This window comes from Salvia hispanica, chromosome 4, assembly GCF_023119035.1.
Source record: "Salvia hispanica cultivar TCC Black 2014 chromosome 4, UniMelb_Shisp_WGS_1.0, whole genome shotgun sequence".
In the NCBI taxonomy this organism is placed as follows: Eukaryota; Viridiplantae; Streptophyta; class Magnoliopsida; order Lamiales; family Lamiaceae; genus Salvia; species Salvia hispanica.
In genome coordinates this window covers 169,542-185,434 of record NC_062968.1, presented here as the reverse complement: position 1 = coordinate 185,434, position 15,893 = coordinate 169,542, and the positions used below count along the sequence as shown (strand labels likewise).

General features: G+C 34.6%; 2 protein-coding genes across 2 annotated transcripts; both read right to left on the bottom strand.

Moving 5' to 3' along the window:
* Positions 1-42: 42 nt before the first annotated feature.
* On the bottom strand, positions 43-3,982 carry LOC125221878 (polyadenylate-binding protein 2-like). The gene is made up of 9 exons (XM_048124191.1): positions 3,576-3,982; positions 3,086-3,204; positions 1,967-2,623; positions 1,770-1,847; positions 1,592-1,681; positions 1,188-1,322; positions 824-997; positions 550-747; positions 43-461 (listed from the first exon to the last, which is right to left on the bottom strand). Exons 1-9 carry the CDS (start codon positions 3,841-3,843, stop codon positions 234-236), a joined length of 1,947 nt encoding a protein of 648 aa, XP_047980148.1. The 5' UTR covers positions 3,844-3,982; the 3' UTR covers positions 43-233.
* Positions 3,983-5,859: 1,877 nt separating this feature from the next.
* Positions 5,860-7,145, bottom strand: LOC125185499 (WUSCHEL-related homeobox 4-like). Its single transcript, XM_048082034.1, has 3 exons — positions 6,889-7,145; positions 6,337-6,582; positions 5,860-6,270 (listed from the first exon to the last, which is right to left on the bottom strand). Exons 1-3 carry the CDS (start codon positions 7,093-7,095, stop codon positions 6,106-6,108), a joined length of 618 nt encoding a protein of 205 aa, XP_047937991.1. The 5' UTR covers positions 7,096-7,145; the 3' UTR covers positions 5,860-6,105.
* Positions 7,146-15,893: the final 8,748 nt, after the last annotated feature.

Sequence of the window (15,893 nt, the reverse complement as noted above, 5' to 3'; positions counted from 1 at the left end):
ATAGTAGAATCACAAAAAATAATTGGACTACACAGCCCCAGATTATACTAAATTGCAAACCAAATGAATAGAAACTCCAGAAACCAACCACTGTAACAAATTTCAAAACAAAATGGAATTTAAACAATAATCTCAAATGAAAACTCCTAGACAATGTGCTCCCAAATAAGAACTACCCTCACTAGCAAAAAGTTGTTTCACATACGCAGGAAAGGACCATGTCTACATCACTCTCAAGAATCGTTGAGCGACAGCGAGGCAAGTTGGTCTGCAGGGCTGCCGGCCTGCTGGACGTTCCTCAGGACATCCATTGCTTCGGAAACCTTAGATTTCAAAGCATCAGGGGACTCGAGCAAATGAAGAACCTCGGTCTGGTCCATCTCTAGAAGCATGCCTGTGACCTTGGCAGCGTGCTCGTGCTCCAGCTGATCAACGAGGGGGTACAAATTCTCACCCAACATCTGTTGCAAAAGAAGTGGTGACATTATTAAAAACGCTACTACGAGACTAAAATAAATTTACTGTGTACACTTGGGGCAGTCTGCTTACCGTTCTCTGTTGTTCGGGTGTTGCATTAGCAAGGGCAGAAGCCAAAGCAGTAACTGGCTGTGGACCAGCAGAATCACGAGGAAGCATGCCGCCCATGTCATATGGAACGGAATGCATTCCTCCAGCAACACCGGGAATGGAACCATCTGGTGCATTACGGCCAGGAGGATACCTGTAAATCCTTCCTCTTGGCATCATCTAAACAAAAAAAACAATAATGATTAGTACAATATTTTATAAACAAGATTAGAAAATCCAGGAACTGAAGTACAACTTGCTGCTGCATCATAGGCACTTGTTGCTGATTTTGTTGTGGTGGACCTCCTCGTCTGCCACCAGGCAGTTGGCCTTGCTGACCCTGTTGGACTAGCGGCATGAAGAAATTTGGCATAGGGCCGGCCCCAGGACGCATTCCAGGAACAAGCTGCTGTTGATAACCGAAACCAGCCTAGAACATTTAATTGAGTTAGAATTATCCAATAAGTAGGACAGATAGCCATATTCCTAAGATTTTTAATTTTACAAACAAGTTAAAGATGATGAATGATCAAGAATCGGAAGAAGTAGATCCTGTAGATAACACTTAACACTCGATAAACACTACAATAAAAATAAATAAAAAATTCAGAAAAGAATACCTGAGGAGGAATCATAGCAGGACCTTGTCCATAAAACATCTGTTGCCCAATACCAGGAGCACCAGGGGGATACATAGGCATGCGTGGAGCCATAGAAGGTGGCATTGCAACAGGCCTCATTTGCATAAATTGGGCCTATATTAACATTGGTTTCGGAACACATCAGTGTATAATTCAAAGAGACAACACAAAACATGTGTAGACCATAAAAAGAAATTTCAGTATTAGAAAACCAGAACTAAAGGAGTAAAATAGGGTAGTGCAGTCCAACATCATACATATGCGTAATGAAACAAAAGAGTGGGCAACCAAGCACAGACAAAAGAGTGTTGGAGAATCCTCATGAATGCATGTTTCAGATTTAATAAGTAGACAAGAGAAAGATAATATAAAATAGAATGTACCTGTAACTTGGCTCTCCTCTCTTCCTTGCGTTGCGCCAGAGCAACATAAAGGGGCTTGCTGATTACCATTTGCCCATTCATTTCGGAAAGCTTGAATGAAAAACAAATAATATAAATCGTCCAGGAAAAAAATCAATTAGATAGCAATGAAAAGGATGTCATTAATGTGTAAACTCACAGCTCTGGAAGCTTCTTCAGGAGTTGAAAATGCAACAAACCCAGATCCTCTGCTTATTCCACTGGGGTCTCGCATAACCTGCATTCAAAGATATTATTATATCAGTATAACTAGAAAACATGCATCAAAAAGTGAAGAATAAGTGATAGTCGTTAGTCTAAATCCACTCTAGTCCAGAATCAAACTATGTAAAATACCTTGCAAGAGGTGATGGTGCCATATCCTGAAAAAAGTTCTTTGAGCTTTTCATCATCAATGCTATCATCTAGGTTCTTAACATATAGATTAACTCCTGGAAATTTGTCAACAGTTTCCCTGGTTGTCTGCTCAAACCGACTTTTGAGTTCATTCTCTCTCTCTGACTTCTTCTGTGCTTTGCCAACATACCATTCCTTGTCATCAAATTTTTTTCCATTTAAAGCTTCAACAGCTTTAGCAGCATCATCAGCCTGTTCAAAATTGACAAAACCAAAACCTTTTGACTTTCCCTCTGCATCTCTCATCACTACAGCACTAGTTATCGCGCCATATTCGCCAAAAATTGTTTTCAGCTCATCATCTGTAGTAGAGTCAGCCAGATTTTTCACATAAACATTGTTGAACTTGATATTGTTCTGAGTTGTATCCCTCTCTTGCTTGCGGAGGAAATGCCCAACATAGACTTGCTTATCATTCATGAGCATGCCATTCAACTTATCTATAGCATTTTGTGCAGCTTCTTCAGTCTCAAATTGCACAAAACCATAACCCTTAGGTTGGCCATTAGCATCGGCTGCTATCTTGCAAGAAAGGATGTTTCCAAAGCTAGAGAAAGTGTCGTGCAGTGCCTTGTTATCAATTGACTTGTCCAAATTCTGCAAAGGAAGTTCATTAGGAAGCGCATAAAGCAAAAGATAAACAGAGCTCTAACAAGAATACCGTAAAAAAGTAAGTAGGTTTCATATATACAGATAGTCAGTTATAATATTAAAACTAGTGATAGTCAGTTATAATATTAAAACTAGTGAATGAATGAGCAGCACCACTACTCATCTAAATAATCAGGATATGGGACAGAATCACTAGACAGTTCTACACACCAATAGCTGCGTATCATAATAACGGATAGAGCTAATTTCATATTTTGGCACAACGAAGAAGAAAGCTGTAAAAGACTCTACATAGATAAATCAAGATAACAATTCAATATAATAAGCATTAAATATATGTGACAGTATCTTTTTAATTAAGTTCAAACTATTTGAGAACAAAAACTACAATTAGAAAGGCTTAAATAATGGATACAAATAAAACCAAACACATGATCTGAACATTACCTTAATAAAGATATTTCCAGTTCCACTTTTTCTAGTGCTGGGATCCCGGTGAGAGTACATGACTCGGATAGACTTGTTATTCAGGGGTGTGAAGTTCAAGACTTCCATAGCTCTAGCGGCTGTTAGTTCGAATGATAGGAACACATCAGACAGTGCACAACAACATTCATTTATTTATATGGAAATATACATACACAAAAAGGCACAAGATATAAAGCTCCAGACAAAGCAGGAAGAGCTAAAAATAACTGACAAATCTTCTTAACCATAGGAATAAATAATAGGAAGCGATGAAAATTTTTACAGTCATGTGATTTATCAATTACAATACATTCACCATCTCCATTTTATTCCCAATCAATCTCTCTAAACACATAAATGTCAGAAAGCTAAAACATTTTGTGTCAAAATAAACAAGCACACGCAAACAAAGGCTCTAAAATGAAATGCAGCAAATGGTGATAAAAATCACAAATTTGGAAGTTCTAACCATCCTGGGGGTTGCTGAAGTTGACGTAGCCATAGCCAAGGCTTCGGCGAGTGCCAATGTCGCGACAAACCCTAACCGACACAACCTGCCCGGTCGAATTGAACAGATCGTAGAGCTGCGAGTCCGTGACGTTCAAATCCAAGTCACCGACGTAGAGAGAGGTGGTAGCCTGAAGCTGCCCAGCCGTGGCCGCACCAGGAGCCGCCGCCGGGGCTCCGCCGGGGGAGGACGCCGCCACATTCTGGTGCTGTGCCTGAACCTGCGCCATTTCTTCAATTTCAGCTGGATTATTGATTCAATTGGATACTTCCTCACTCCTCGGAACTGATCGAGAGAGAAAATGGAACAGAGTTTTTTTTGGGTTTTTCGGGAGAGCAGGGAACTGCACCGCACTCACGGAGGAAAATGAAGTGGTGGCGATATATATGAGTGACTCTGGTGTAACCCTAGTTGATGAAAGGGGCTTAAATCGCAGCCGTTGAAATTGAACATCTGCGATGTAGGAGCATAGATGACGCCACGTGTACCTACACTAATGACGAGGTAAATTTTATTCTCGCAATGTTCTCAAATTTAGGACAAAATAATTGACATCAAATTCTATTAATTCAATCTATTTACATTTTATTATAAAATTAATATTACATAAAAATAGGATTCATATTCTATTAATTTTTTCCTTTATTTTTTTAAAATCTTTATCAAGTGAACCAGTTTTAATTAATGAAAAGGAGGGAATACTCTGTACTGCCTAAGATTTTAAAGGAATCTTGGAATTTTCAAAGTCAAGTAGTAAGCAGGAGATTTTCTTAATAAAGTTTCCATTTCAGAAAAACAGATATTGTTATTAAGAAGGTAATTGAATTATTTGTACCATGTTTAAGATACTCGTGATCTTGATATTTAAAGTCAATAAATTTCATAAATAGTTCTATTTCAGGAAAAAAATATTGTTATTAAAATTAGTAAAATTAATTTAGTTAATTTGTACTGAATAAGATTTTAAAATATTTGTGATCTTGGAATTTTAAGAGTCAAATATCCTTTACTCCAAATAACAAAATTTATGTTACAAATTATATGAACTTCAATATATTTCACAGTTATTGATTTGTATTTTAGATAGTATAATTAACGAAATATAGGTATGATTATCTTTTTCTCGCTTAAAAACAAATTGGGCAACACCCATAAAAAGAATATTGGGCCAAAATGAAATATGGGGAAAACTAAAGAAGCCCGAATCTTTGTAGGAAGGCCCGTGATAATGTACTAATAATTTACTATTTAGAAAATATGAGGCCCATATACTAAAAGTATGGGCTAAAACGTCTTTTGGGAAAGCTTGATGGCTGTAGTCCATTCAATAATTACTTGTACAAAAAATTATAGTAAGAGAATCATACAAAAGAGATCCACAATTTTTATTGGCTTTTTAGGTTTTGTGTAGAGAGTGTCTGATAATATATTTCATCCGTCTCATTTCAATTTTACTTTTGCCTAGCTTCCAATTATCCGAGATATGTACACGAGTGAATAGTACTAACAAATTAAGAAGAAAAGTGGTGTTGGTAAGACACTTACTTCTCCTTGACTTAATAGATTGAAATTCAAGTTATTATACGTGATAAAGGAGAATCACAGTTAATTTTATTTAAGTAACTTGGAGATATCTCAAATGGAATACAATTCAAGTAATTTGAGACGGACATAGTACTTATTATTCATCGTTCCTCAATTCAAATCACAATATATGAAAAATTAAATGCTAGATTAGACACCAATAACTCCATGCGGTTTTACAGCAGTTTTAGACAATTCAAGTATCGAGATTTGAGGAAAATATTAAATTAAAAATAGTGAATTCAAATCTGGAATTAACTTGTACAGAGTAATTTACACTATAACAAATTATCTTCTTTAATGTAAAATTAAACTCTATACAAAGATTACATACAATACCACACAAACCTTCTTATTCAATTCGAGTTTAAAAGATGAAATTTGCATATGCCAAATTCAAAACATATATAATATCCAAAAATTATAGATTTTCAAATTCATTCCCTCCAAACCGGGGCCCACCTACCACTACCTCACAATTATTCATAAAATAAATTTATACATAGACACACACACTTGCACCAAAATTGCCCATGAAAGAAAGGAACTTATAGATATGCATGGACTTCAGTGTCCTACCATTCTCAGCAATTGAACCATTTTCCAACCAAAAAGTAAATATTTCTATAGTCAAAAGTAACGCTTCCAAATAGCCATCACATCTACAAATAATTCACTGTATAACTGAAAATATGATCAGAAAGTTGCCCACATACAACTAATTTTCTTCCTCCCTTCTTCAAACCAAGAAAATAAAGGAAAGTAAACATTGGACTGGCAGCTGCATACCATTAATTAATCAAAAGCATACTACAAATAAAAAGTTCAAACTCCACTGTTTTTCGCCTACAAATAACCATAATTAATTAATGTCAAACATTAATTCCATTAATTAATTATCAAACCCTCAAGATCTTCCCTCCGGGTGCAGAGGGAATAACTCGAGGGTTCTATCTTCTCCTTCTTTTCCGTCTCCTCCTTCTGTGCAGCATCTGTAATCCACTTCAACGCGTTGATCAAACGCCCTCGATCCACATTTCCTCTTTTGACCTCCGCACTCCAACTCCTCTCCCTACAGGTGAGCCTAGTAAAATATCCGACCAGGTAAAAAATTTGAGATAAAATTAAATAAATTTACCGCGGTAAAGGGAGGAGGCGGCCTCAGCCTCTGGGGGCTGAGGCTGAGCTTCTGCTTCTGGCGCTCGCGCGCCTTGTGGTTTTGGAACCAGTAAAACACGTTTTTCCCTTCGATCTTGCCGTAGTTGGCCAGCTGCGCCGTGATCTGCTCGATTTGCTGGGCGTTGGGGGTTCGCATGCCGCCTTGGTAAAGCCTCTCGAGTATTTCGATCTGCTCTTGTGCCGGACTCCACCTCGTCCCACCGGGCTGCATTCACACCACAAGTTTTTTTTTTTTGGTTGGATTTGAAAAAAGTGTGAAAAAGGAATATATATCTATAAGTAGATACATACACATTGAAAATTCTAATGTGTGTGTGTGTTTTATTGCATGCAATAGTGACATTTGCATAATGTGAACTGCAATTCCTGACTTGGAAATCTAGCTTCTATACCATTTTAAATGACATACACAGCTTAATTCAAGCAGGTTTTGGTGGAAAATCAGCATTTATCATATGTATTATTTAATTAGAAAAAAAATAAGAGATTTGATTTTGTAAGGACATGTCACCTGAACTGAATCTCTTTTCTGATTATCCGAGGTTCCATGTCTCCTAGTACCACATTCCGGTCTGATGAAGCTCTTGATATCGAACGCGGCGGCTGTGGAGGCGGAGGAGGGGGCGAGGGGGCGGAGGCGCTTGCAGGCGAGGGCGAGGGTGGCCGACTCGTACCCACGTGCGACTTTCATGGAGGCTTGGGTTCGCACGGGTGACATTTTTTTTGATTGGGAAAGGTTGTGGTGGTTATATATATATATATGTGTGTGTGTGTGTATAGGCTAGAAAGGTGGTGACATTGATGAGAAGAGGGGAAAAGATAATAAAGAGGGAGATAAAGTTAAGAGTGAGGGTAGTAGATTAATTAAGCAAGACCAAATGATGAGGTGAGGTTGACTTGAGATTTTTCCTATCTTATAAAGAGAAATGGGAAAGTGATACCCTTCTCTATTCTAGGTCACAAAAGCAACATTAGTGTATTTGCTTTAATGATATACTACCTAGTTCATTTTCATTTGATTCCTTCTTTTATACCTAGATAGTAATTTTTATTTATATGTCCTTTTTTTAAAGATTGATAAGTAATGGTGCTCAAATCTCATCGGCTCTTATGATGACTCGAATCTCTAGTCTATTGACTGAGGGGTAAATATTTTATCGATGGAGTATATGCGACTTCTTAGTATTGGACTTTTTAATTAGTGATGATTCAGTTGTAGCTTTTATGAAAGTGGTTATTTCGGTGAGTCGTAACTGCCTGGTGTTTAATTTCTGTTGTACTTTTTGGATGGTTTATCGGTTGGATTCATAAATATCGTGACTCTTATTTCTCGTGTCATATGTTATGTCAACAATGGTCGTCGCGTAAATGGTGCTAACTGCTTTGTCACATATATCATATACATGTCAATCGAGACCTACTCGATATGCGTGTTAATTGGCCGTAAATTTATCGAATTTAGAAATTTCAAGCTCTAATACCCTAATTTAATGGACAATTTTAAATTACAAATTTTCAGGCTGAATTGGCATTCTTAGAGTAAGATTGCCCTACAATACCAAGCCCCTTTATACTTTATACTAACTACAAGTTAGTAAATATGATGAATTTATTGTTAAAAAGTATGAATTGGTTGGGGAAATAGTTTTTATTAATCAATTTCTTTAAAAATTGTATAAGTTCAATGAATCGTACGTGTTGTATATCGTGAATTCGGTATATATGTTTGTTTGATTATAGGATTATTGGTTCAATCCATAGTTTTCAAAGGGTGGTATAGTTTTCAAAATTCTCACACAAAAAAAATAATTTTAAATTTGTGTTGCAATTCTACTATTGGGTTTAAATGCTAATTTGAAAGTATTACAGTACTAAATTTTGTATCGATTCCAATTGGCCGAATAATAATTATACTTCAATTATCACTCTCAAAGTCTCCAAAGAACTATTGGAGCTAGTTTATATATCCTTTTTAATTTATATATAGTTTTAAACATACGTCACCAAGAAAAATGGATTCTGATTCACTCTATTCATTTTTTTGAAAATCAATTAATTAATCACCCCTCTAGCTTTTGGAGTGTAATTTTACTTAATAAAATATTAATAAATTGAATTGAAAATTCACTTAAAAATGAAAAATTGACACATGGGGCATATTTATATAAATTCATGCGTATGGTTGGGTAGTCTAATCAAACTGCTTAAATTTCTTGCTTTCATGATAACTTGTCGTCGTTTATATGCTTTTCGGTGGCTCTCTCTCTACAAAGAGGAGAGAGAAAAGAATGTTAAGAAGTTAAAAACAAAACTCCTCCAATCCCAAAACATGAAAATGCAAACACACTTTTTCCTTTTCAAGATACGGATGTGGTGTGTCGCCTCACACCTACTGAATGCAGTCTTTTTTTTTATCAGTGTGTTGAAACTTTCAAATAAAAGAATATAAATATACATAACAAAATAAAATAATACTATTAGTGTAAAATAAAATTACAATATATTATGTGTTTGTGTGCCCAAACAACAAAATCTACATGCATGAATGAATTATGAAACGAATGTATTATTGGGAACTGTTGATCCAGTCTCCCAAATAGTGTAATTCCACCAACTAACTTTTTATCCCATTTTTTAAATAAATTATTGCACTAAAGAGATATTCCACTCTCGTTTAATATTGCAATCTATCCAACAAATTTAAAATTCTACTATTTATTTTACTTTTTTTTAAGAGAGAGAGAGATATTATCATCACATAAATAAAAAAATAATTTAATTTTTGTGAAGAAAGTTTTTGGGAAACTTAAAAAGTGCAGTTCGTGATTAAATGGTACGTAGACGGCATGGGGGCAGAAAAAGAGTATATAAAGAATGTTCTAACATTTTTTTGACAATGGCAGATTGACAAGTAAATGCCGCTAATAGTAAATAATTTTGGTTTTGGGAATTTGAACATATCGCTGTCTTAACATTTTTTTAAAACTTAAACAATCAATCAAGTAGGAGTACTATGTTTTTAGCAGTGGTAGCAAAAGGCAAACTATACAATTTTTTAAATATTAATTTGATTTGAGTTAATGTCACTCAAGTTATCTATTTTTGACTCAGACAAGAGATGGGGAACTTCAAACACTGCAAATTTGTTAATCTAAATACACAAATAATCATGAATATAACAAAGACAACATACAAGAATTGTTTACCAATTTAATGCGGTATGTATCTAAGCATGGGGCAATATCAAATCAGAGATTTCACAAAAAATTTCTAATATAAACATCAAGCATCATCCTAGTAACAATAGGAATCAGGCTGTGCCTAAATATATACGTACGACCTTACAATTCTATCATCATGATCATGGACTGATTCACTTCTTTTCGGGTTTCATGCTCCAACAATACCGAGTCTCTAGAACAGTCGTCTCTTCCCGAGATCCCAATCGCATGTGTAGAGTTGTGCACTTTGTAGTATGTTCTTCTACATATAATATCGAAGTCTACATCAATCAAAGTCCTAAATTTCTAAAATCCCAGATACAAAGGGTCAACATATTTTGTGGAATAATCATACAAATCTTGAAATTTGAAGATTATACAACGTGAATATGGCCCTTGTCCGAAGACTTGTATACAATTAAGAGAAGAATATAACTGTACCTTTTGTTGTTATAAGTAGGCTCACTCCCATCAATCACGAAGTTGTTATCTTTGCCTAGTTTCATAGAGGCCATAATTCTCTTCACCTAAATCCATGTTAGTTGTCCCTTCATTTGAAAAAATGAAAAAATATTTGAAAATTAAATTAAGTCTTCTTATTGGGAATTATTGAGGGAACATATCATATGATAGATTTTGACGATATATGTTCTCCATAGAAAAATGTTTGTTTTTATTTATCTCTTTTCAAACTATAGCAATTTGAGTTGCAAAGAATTTGACAATTTAGTGTGATTTTTTTTATATCTAAGTTTGACTTTGCTGTCTCTTGATTATGAGCACAACATTTTCACAAAATATGTGCTCACTAATGTTAGCTTCGCTTTGTTCTAGCATAGGAGACTATAAAGATGACTGAGTCCCAATTCTATATGTGGCCCAAATCTATTACCTATTCAATAGTCTCCAGCCCAAATGCCCCACCGGGCCGGGTGCTAGTTGTGCTTTGACTCTGATTTGGGACCCGTGACTCTCTGATTGACCCGCATGGAAATCGAGGAGTCATATCTTCACTCAATTCTGAGTGAGGGTTCATTTTAAGCCATTTTATCTTGATTTGTCATTCTCTCGAGTCTGAGTCTGAGTCTGAGTCTGAGTCTTCTCTCTTTTGTGCAACAATGATGAGATTTCTCTGAATATTATCCCTTCCTCCGATTCTTTATCCTCCTATCTCTTTATAGTTCATGTCTTTAGAGTTGTTTGTACTTGGCAAAGATATCCTAGGATTTGCTTAATCGAGTCTGAACTTTTATTTTACCAAGATATATTAATTTTTATTTAAAAGAAAAATAATTCTATTACCATGGAACGTAATAAAATAATAAAATGAATTCATTATTATGAAACCGATACTTTTGACTTCGAATATTAACTATTTTAACATGGCCAACAACACACACAATTTAGTTAAATAGAGTATTTAATGAAAGCTCGATTTTCGATACAAATTAAAGAAAAACAAGTTGATGGAATATCTATACAAGAATGACAATAGGGAAAAGAGGTGGTAATATACCCTTGATTAGGGCTGACAATTTTTGACATGACACGATAACACGACACGAATCGGCACGAAATTAATGGGTTTGGGCCAGAGCTTATCGTGTTCGTGTCCTTATCAGGTCGACCCATTAAGGACACGAAAATTTCGTGTCGTGTTCGTGTCGGGTTCGTGTTATCCGTTAACAATGCGTGTTCGTGTCGTGTTCGTGTTATCCGTTAACACATAATATTTTAATATTATTATTCTTATTAACACATAATATTTTAATATTATTATTCTTATTATTTTCATTTTTCAATACTTATTTTCGTGTTATTAATGGGTTCGTGTCGTGTTCGTGTCATGTTGACCCGAAACGGTTCGTGTCGTTAATGGGTTTGTGTCGTGTTCGTGTCGTGTTCGTGTCTGAGAGTAGCGGATCGTGTTCGTGTTCGTGTTTGAGGTTTTCTTAACGGGTCGTGTTCGTGTTTGTTGTTATCGTATTCGTGTCGTTATCGTATCGACACGATAACGACCCGACACGCACGATTTGCCACCCCTACCCTTGATGGTCAAAGAAAAAGGTTGGATGGCATGATAATTAGTTGAGCCCACAAAATGGAACAAACGGTGGAACTTCATCATTACCATTTTCCACCACATCACATTCCCTTCTTTTGCACGTGTCCGTCGGTCCATTCTGAAATAAAAACATTTTTTTTAGTTCGTCCTCGTATAATAAAACCTTTTATTTAAAAAAATTTCATCTAAAATCTATTTTTCACTAGCACACGTTTTTTATATCTATCTTACTTTACTAATTTTATATTATAATTCAATATCATTTTAACCGTTTTTATTTTAAAGGGACGGAGTGAGTAATATTATTGTTTTAAAATAACTCAAATATCTAATTTTTTAATCGAATAACAAAAATTGAAATTTTAGTACAAGAATATATTGAAACAAAAATATAAAAAGGACACGAATTGACACAATAGAATCAATGAGTGTGAATATAGTAAAGAGAAAAATATACTACAAATAAAAATTAAAGTATATATACACACAACCTAATAAAAAGCTTACAATGGAATAGCAAAAGGTATGTTACATATGCATTCGCAATTAAATATATTCATATGATATTTTTTTTATATTTCAAAACTAAGAATCTCAAATTTGAATCGCGAAATTACAAACCAAAGAATAGAAGATACTGTACTAGTATATAAATAATGGAAACAAATAAAAATCTACAGATCACTAGCGGATCCACATGTGTTAGGCCCATCTGTAGTACTTACAGTTAATACTCATTTAATTGTTAACCAACATGAAGAATTCCAATAAGGTATTTCTGAAACCAAGTAGGAATATTAAATTTTTGTCCATTACAAAAAAGAATTCCAATTTGGGACATTAGTTCTTTTTATATTTTTCATTCTCTTTAATAAAGAAAATTTTGTATACACTAACTTTCCATACACATTTTTCACGAGAACACCGTTTTAAGTCACAAGATATATTTTCACTTTATGTTTATATTTTCCTTTCTCTTTACTAAATAAATTTAGTATAACCCAACTTTCCTTATGTATTTTTCTGGAGAACACCATTGATTTTTTCTTTAACTACTTCTTCTTCTAACGTGAGTTGCGTAAGGTTTTATTTACAATTTCGTTTACTCTTATAACGTGAGTTGCCGGACAAAACTCCGGAAACGACCACTTGCATAATATCGGCACGTCCTAGTCTTCAAAACTTCACCTTTAGGGTTGGTATATATTTCATGACATTGTCATATAGTACTATTTTCGTTGCTACTTAATTGCCAATTTATGCTTTTCAAACATATACACAGTTTCTTGACGAATTAGAAGAATTCAAAGTTGAGAGATGGCCACGCCAGCATATGAAAATGTTAAAGTTTGAAGAGTCTTGTGCGGCCAATATCATCAAATCGGTGACATATTTTTAAGGTAATTACAACTTCAAGCTCAATTATATCATCAACTTCACTTCAACCTTTTTACATAATACTAGTACTTTTTTTTTCTAGCATTAATTATAATATGTATTTTAATGCCCGATCTTATGCATTGAAAACATACCTTTTATTTTCAAAGTTTTGTAATATATGCAATTTTCTATTAATTTATGAGTTTGCAATTCTGCAATATGAGTAATTGATTGAAGCTGTAATTCACACGTAATTTACTTATTTGTATTGATATCATATAAATATCTTTCATTTTATTTTTGATGTATTTGTTTCTTGATCAAATATAATAATTTGCAAAAATTAAGTGGACGACTAACTTTTATTTTTTAACTATATGCGAGCAATTTACATTATTATATACTAAGGACTCGTTTGATACAAAAGATGGGATATGAGAAGATATGTAAAACAAGATAAGAAATACGGGTTTCATGTCAAGATATGCAAAGATATGATTTTTTTCCGTTGTTGTTTGATAGAAAAGAAATTATCTAAATTTGTATTGTATATTAAATAACATGGCTTAACTTGACAAATTGGTGAGATACATAAACAAGGTTAATGTTATAATTTTAGTAAGATTAGATAGGGCCCTGGTTTTATATTGGGCTTTGAGTTAAGCTTAACTATGATATCAAACAATTAGAAATGTGCATATATAATTTTCTATCTTGGTATTACTAACTTATCAAACATGCCCTAAGTGTCTCCAAAACCAAAATTAAGTGTCATAAAGTGTATTACAATTTTACATTTATATATTTTCCTCAACCTAACTATTTTTAAATTTTTTTTTGGTTGAAACAACCTAACTATTTTGATGCTATATTGAAAACAATATATGGTATTAAAATGGGTTGATATCTTTGGCGTGATTTACGGCCAATTTAAAAGGCTAATTTACACGTACATAGTAAGAAGGCATTCTTTAGGATCAAGAAATAAATAATAATCATCTAACTTTGATAAATCGATATGATCCTTGAGATTTCACATTGTAGAAAAGGAATCCTGAGATTTTACATTAACTTTCCCTAACATTAAATTCCGATTACTTTCTTTTGAATAATCAGATCACTAGAAGGCCCATCCCATCAGCCACAAACACTATCCCTAATCCCTATTCATAAATAAGCATTCCATATTTAAGATTAGGATTCGTTTATCGATGGTAAGAAACCTATCTGTCGCTCTTCTCAGGTTTTTATCGAATTCTTACATCATGCCTATGCAATTTTTATATGACTTGTGTTCGATTTTGTGAATATATTATTTTAATTCTGTTATCTTTGTTACATACATTCTGTGTGAAAATTAGTTAGTTTTTATATTGGAAGTGAGTTAACCAATCCAACCCTTTTCCAAAAATTTATGATTTTGTGTAGAAATTGATGGATGGAACCAACTCAAACCAGCAGGAGCCCTGCAAACAGCACAAGCATAAGAAAAGAAGGATAGAGGTTAGCTTTTTGTTACTAATTGTAGCTCAAATATATGTATAAAAAATGTTAATGTTTATCATTTTAATAAATTGACATTTGTTGATATATGTATTTATAGTGTGATAAGGGAGTGGTTGATCGGATAAGTGAGTTACCTGATGAGATCATTTACATCATACTCTCTTTCCTACCCTTAAGACTAGCTGCTTCCACTAGCCTTCTTTCTCACCGATGGCCGGATTTGTGGAAGCACACTTCTAATCTCGACTTCATCGATCCTAATCGTCGCCAGAACAGGAAAACTACTGAAATCGAGCACGACTCATGGGACGTTTCGACGTGCAAGAATGTCAAAATGGTGAATTCGGTCCTCGAGTCGCATCAAGACCTTTTCCTGAAAGACTTCAGACTCCAATTTTACATAAACAACTCAGCACAGAGCACAGTCACCAAGTGGCTCGAATTCGTGTGGCCGAGACAAGTCGAGAGATTGAACTTGAAGTTCATATGTTGCAATAGCCCAAAGCATATGTTAGTGTTGGGGGATTTGTTGGGAAAGATTAGACCTATGCAACATCTCAAGATTTTGTCTCTGAGAAGTCTGAAAGTGAGTGGTAAAGACATCTCCTTGTTCCTAAGAATTTGTCCTTTGTTGAGGGAACTGTCTATCGTAAACTCATCTTTGACGTCTGATGTTCATGTATCCGGTGCAACCCTCGTGTTGGAGAGTTTTAGGATAAGTGGATGCTTCATTAACGGATCCGTTATTAACATTTCTGCTCCAAATATTTCCATAGTTAGTGTCGATGCAAGACCGGGGAAACTATGGTTCAAGAATGTTCCAAGACTTAGTGAGGCAACTTTTGGAATTAAAAGTTCAAGATATACAATGCTCCATTTTGCTTCTGCAGTGTCTTGCATTACTTCCCAACTCCAGAAGCTTAGCTTTTCTCTCACATTATACCCTAAGGTAACTAAGACATCACTCACAGATTAATTGTTTATTCTTATATTTATACATTGGTTGTCTTATTTTGTTAGAAGCTTTTGTGGGGAGGGTTTCCAGTAATGCCTAATCTCAAGGAGTTGGTCGTTAAAGATAGCTCATTGTATGAGCACGGCTGTCTCTTGCCACTAACATCTGTAATATCGGCATGCCCTTGTCTCCAGGAGTTCATGTTCGAGGTAGGTGCATTTTCTAAATATATAGTATATTCGAAATTTGGTCAAATTCTAGTCTATCACGCAAAGTTTTTAGTAAACTTGCTTTTTTAATGTATGAATGTATGCAGTTTCTTGACAATGTTGCAAATGCAACACCAAAAGTTGAAAGATGTCCACACCAACATCTCAAAATGCTAAAGT

Coding starts and splice junctions, on each gene's coding strand:
- LOC125221878 (XM_048124191.1), bottom strand. CDS start 3,843: ATGGCGCAGGTTCAGGCACAGCACCAGAATGTGGCGGCGTCCTCCCCC. Junction 1,682..1,769: donor CTGAAGAAGCTTCCAGAGCT/GTGAGTTTACAC, acceptor TTTTCATTCAAG/CTTTCCGAAATGAATGGGCA. Junction 462..549: donor CACCCGAACAACAGAGAACG/GTAAGCAGACTG, acceptor CTTTTGCAACAG/ATGTTGGGTGAGAATTTGTA.
- LOC125185499 (XM_048082034.1), bottom strand. CDS start 7,095: ATGTCACCCGTGCGAACCCAAGCCTCCATGAAAGTCGCACGTGGGTAC. Junction 6,583..6,888: donor AGAAAAGAGATTCAGTTCAG/GTGACATGTCCT, acceptor GTGTGAATGCAG/CCCGGTGGGACGAGGTGGAG. Junction 6,271..6,336: donor CGCCTCCTCCCTTTACCGCG/GTAAATTTATTT, acceptor GCTCACCTGTAG/GGAGAGGAGTTGGAGTGCGG.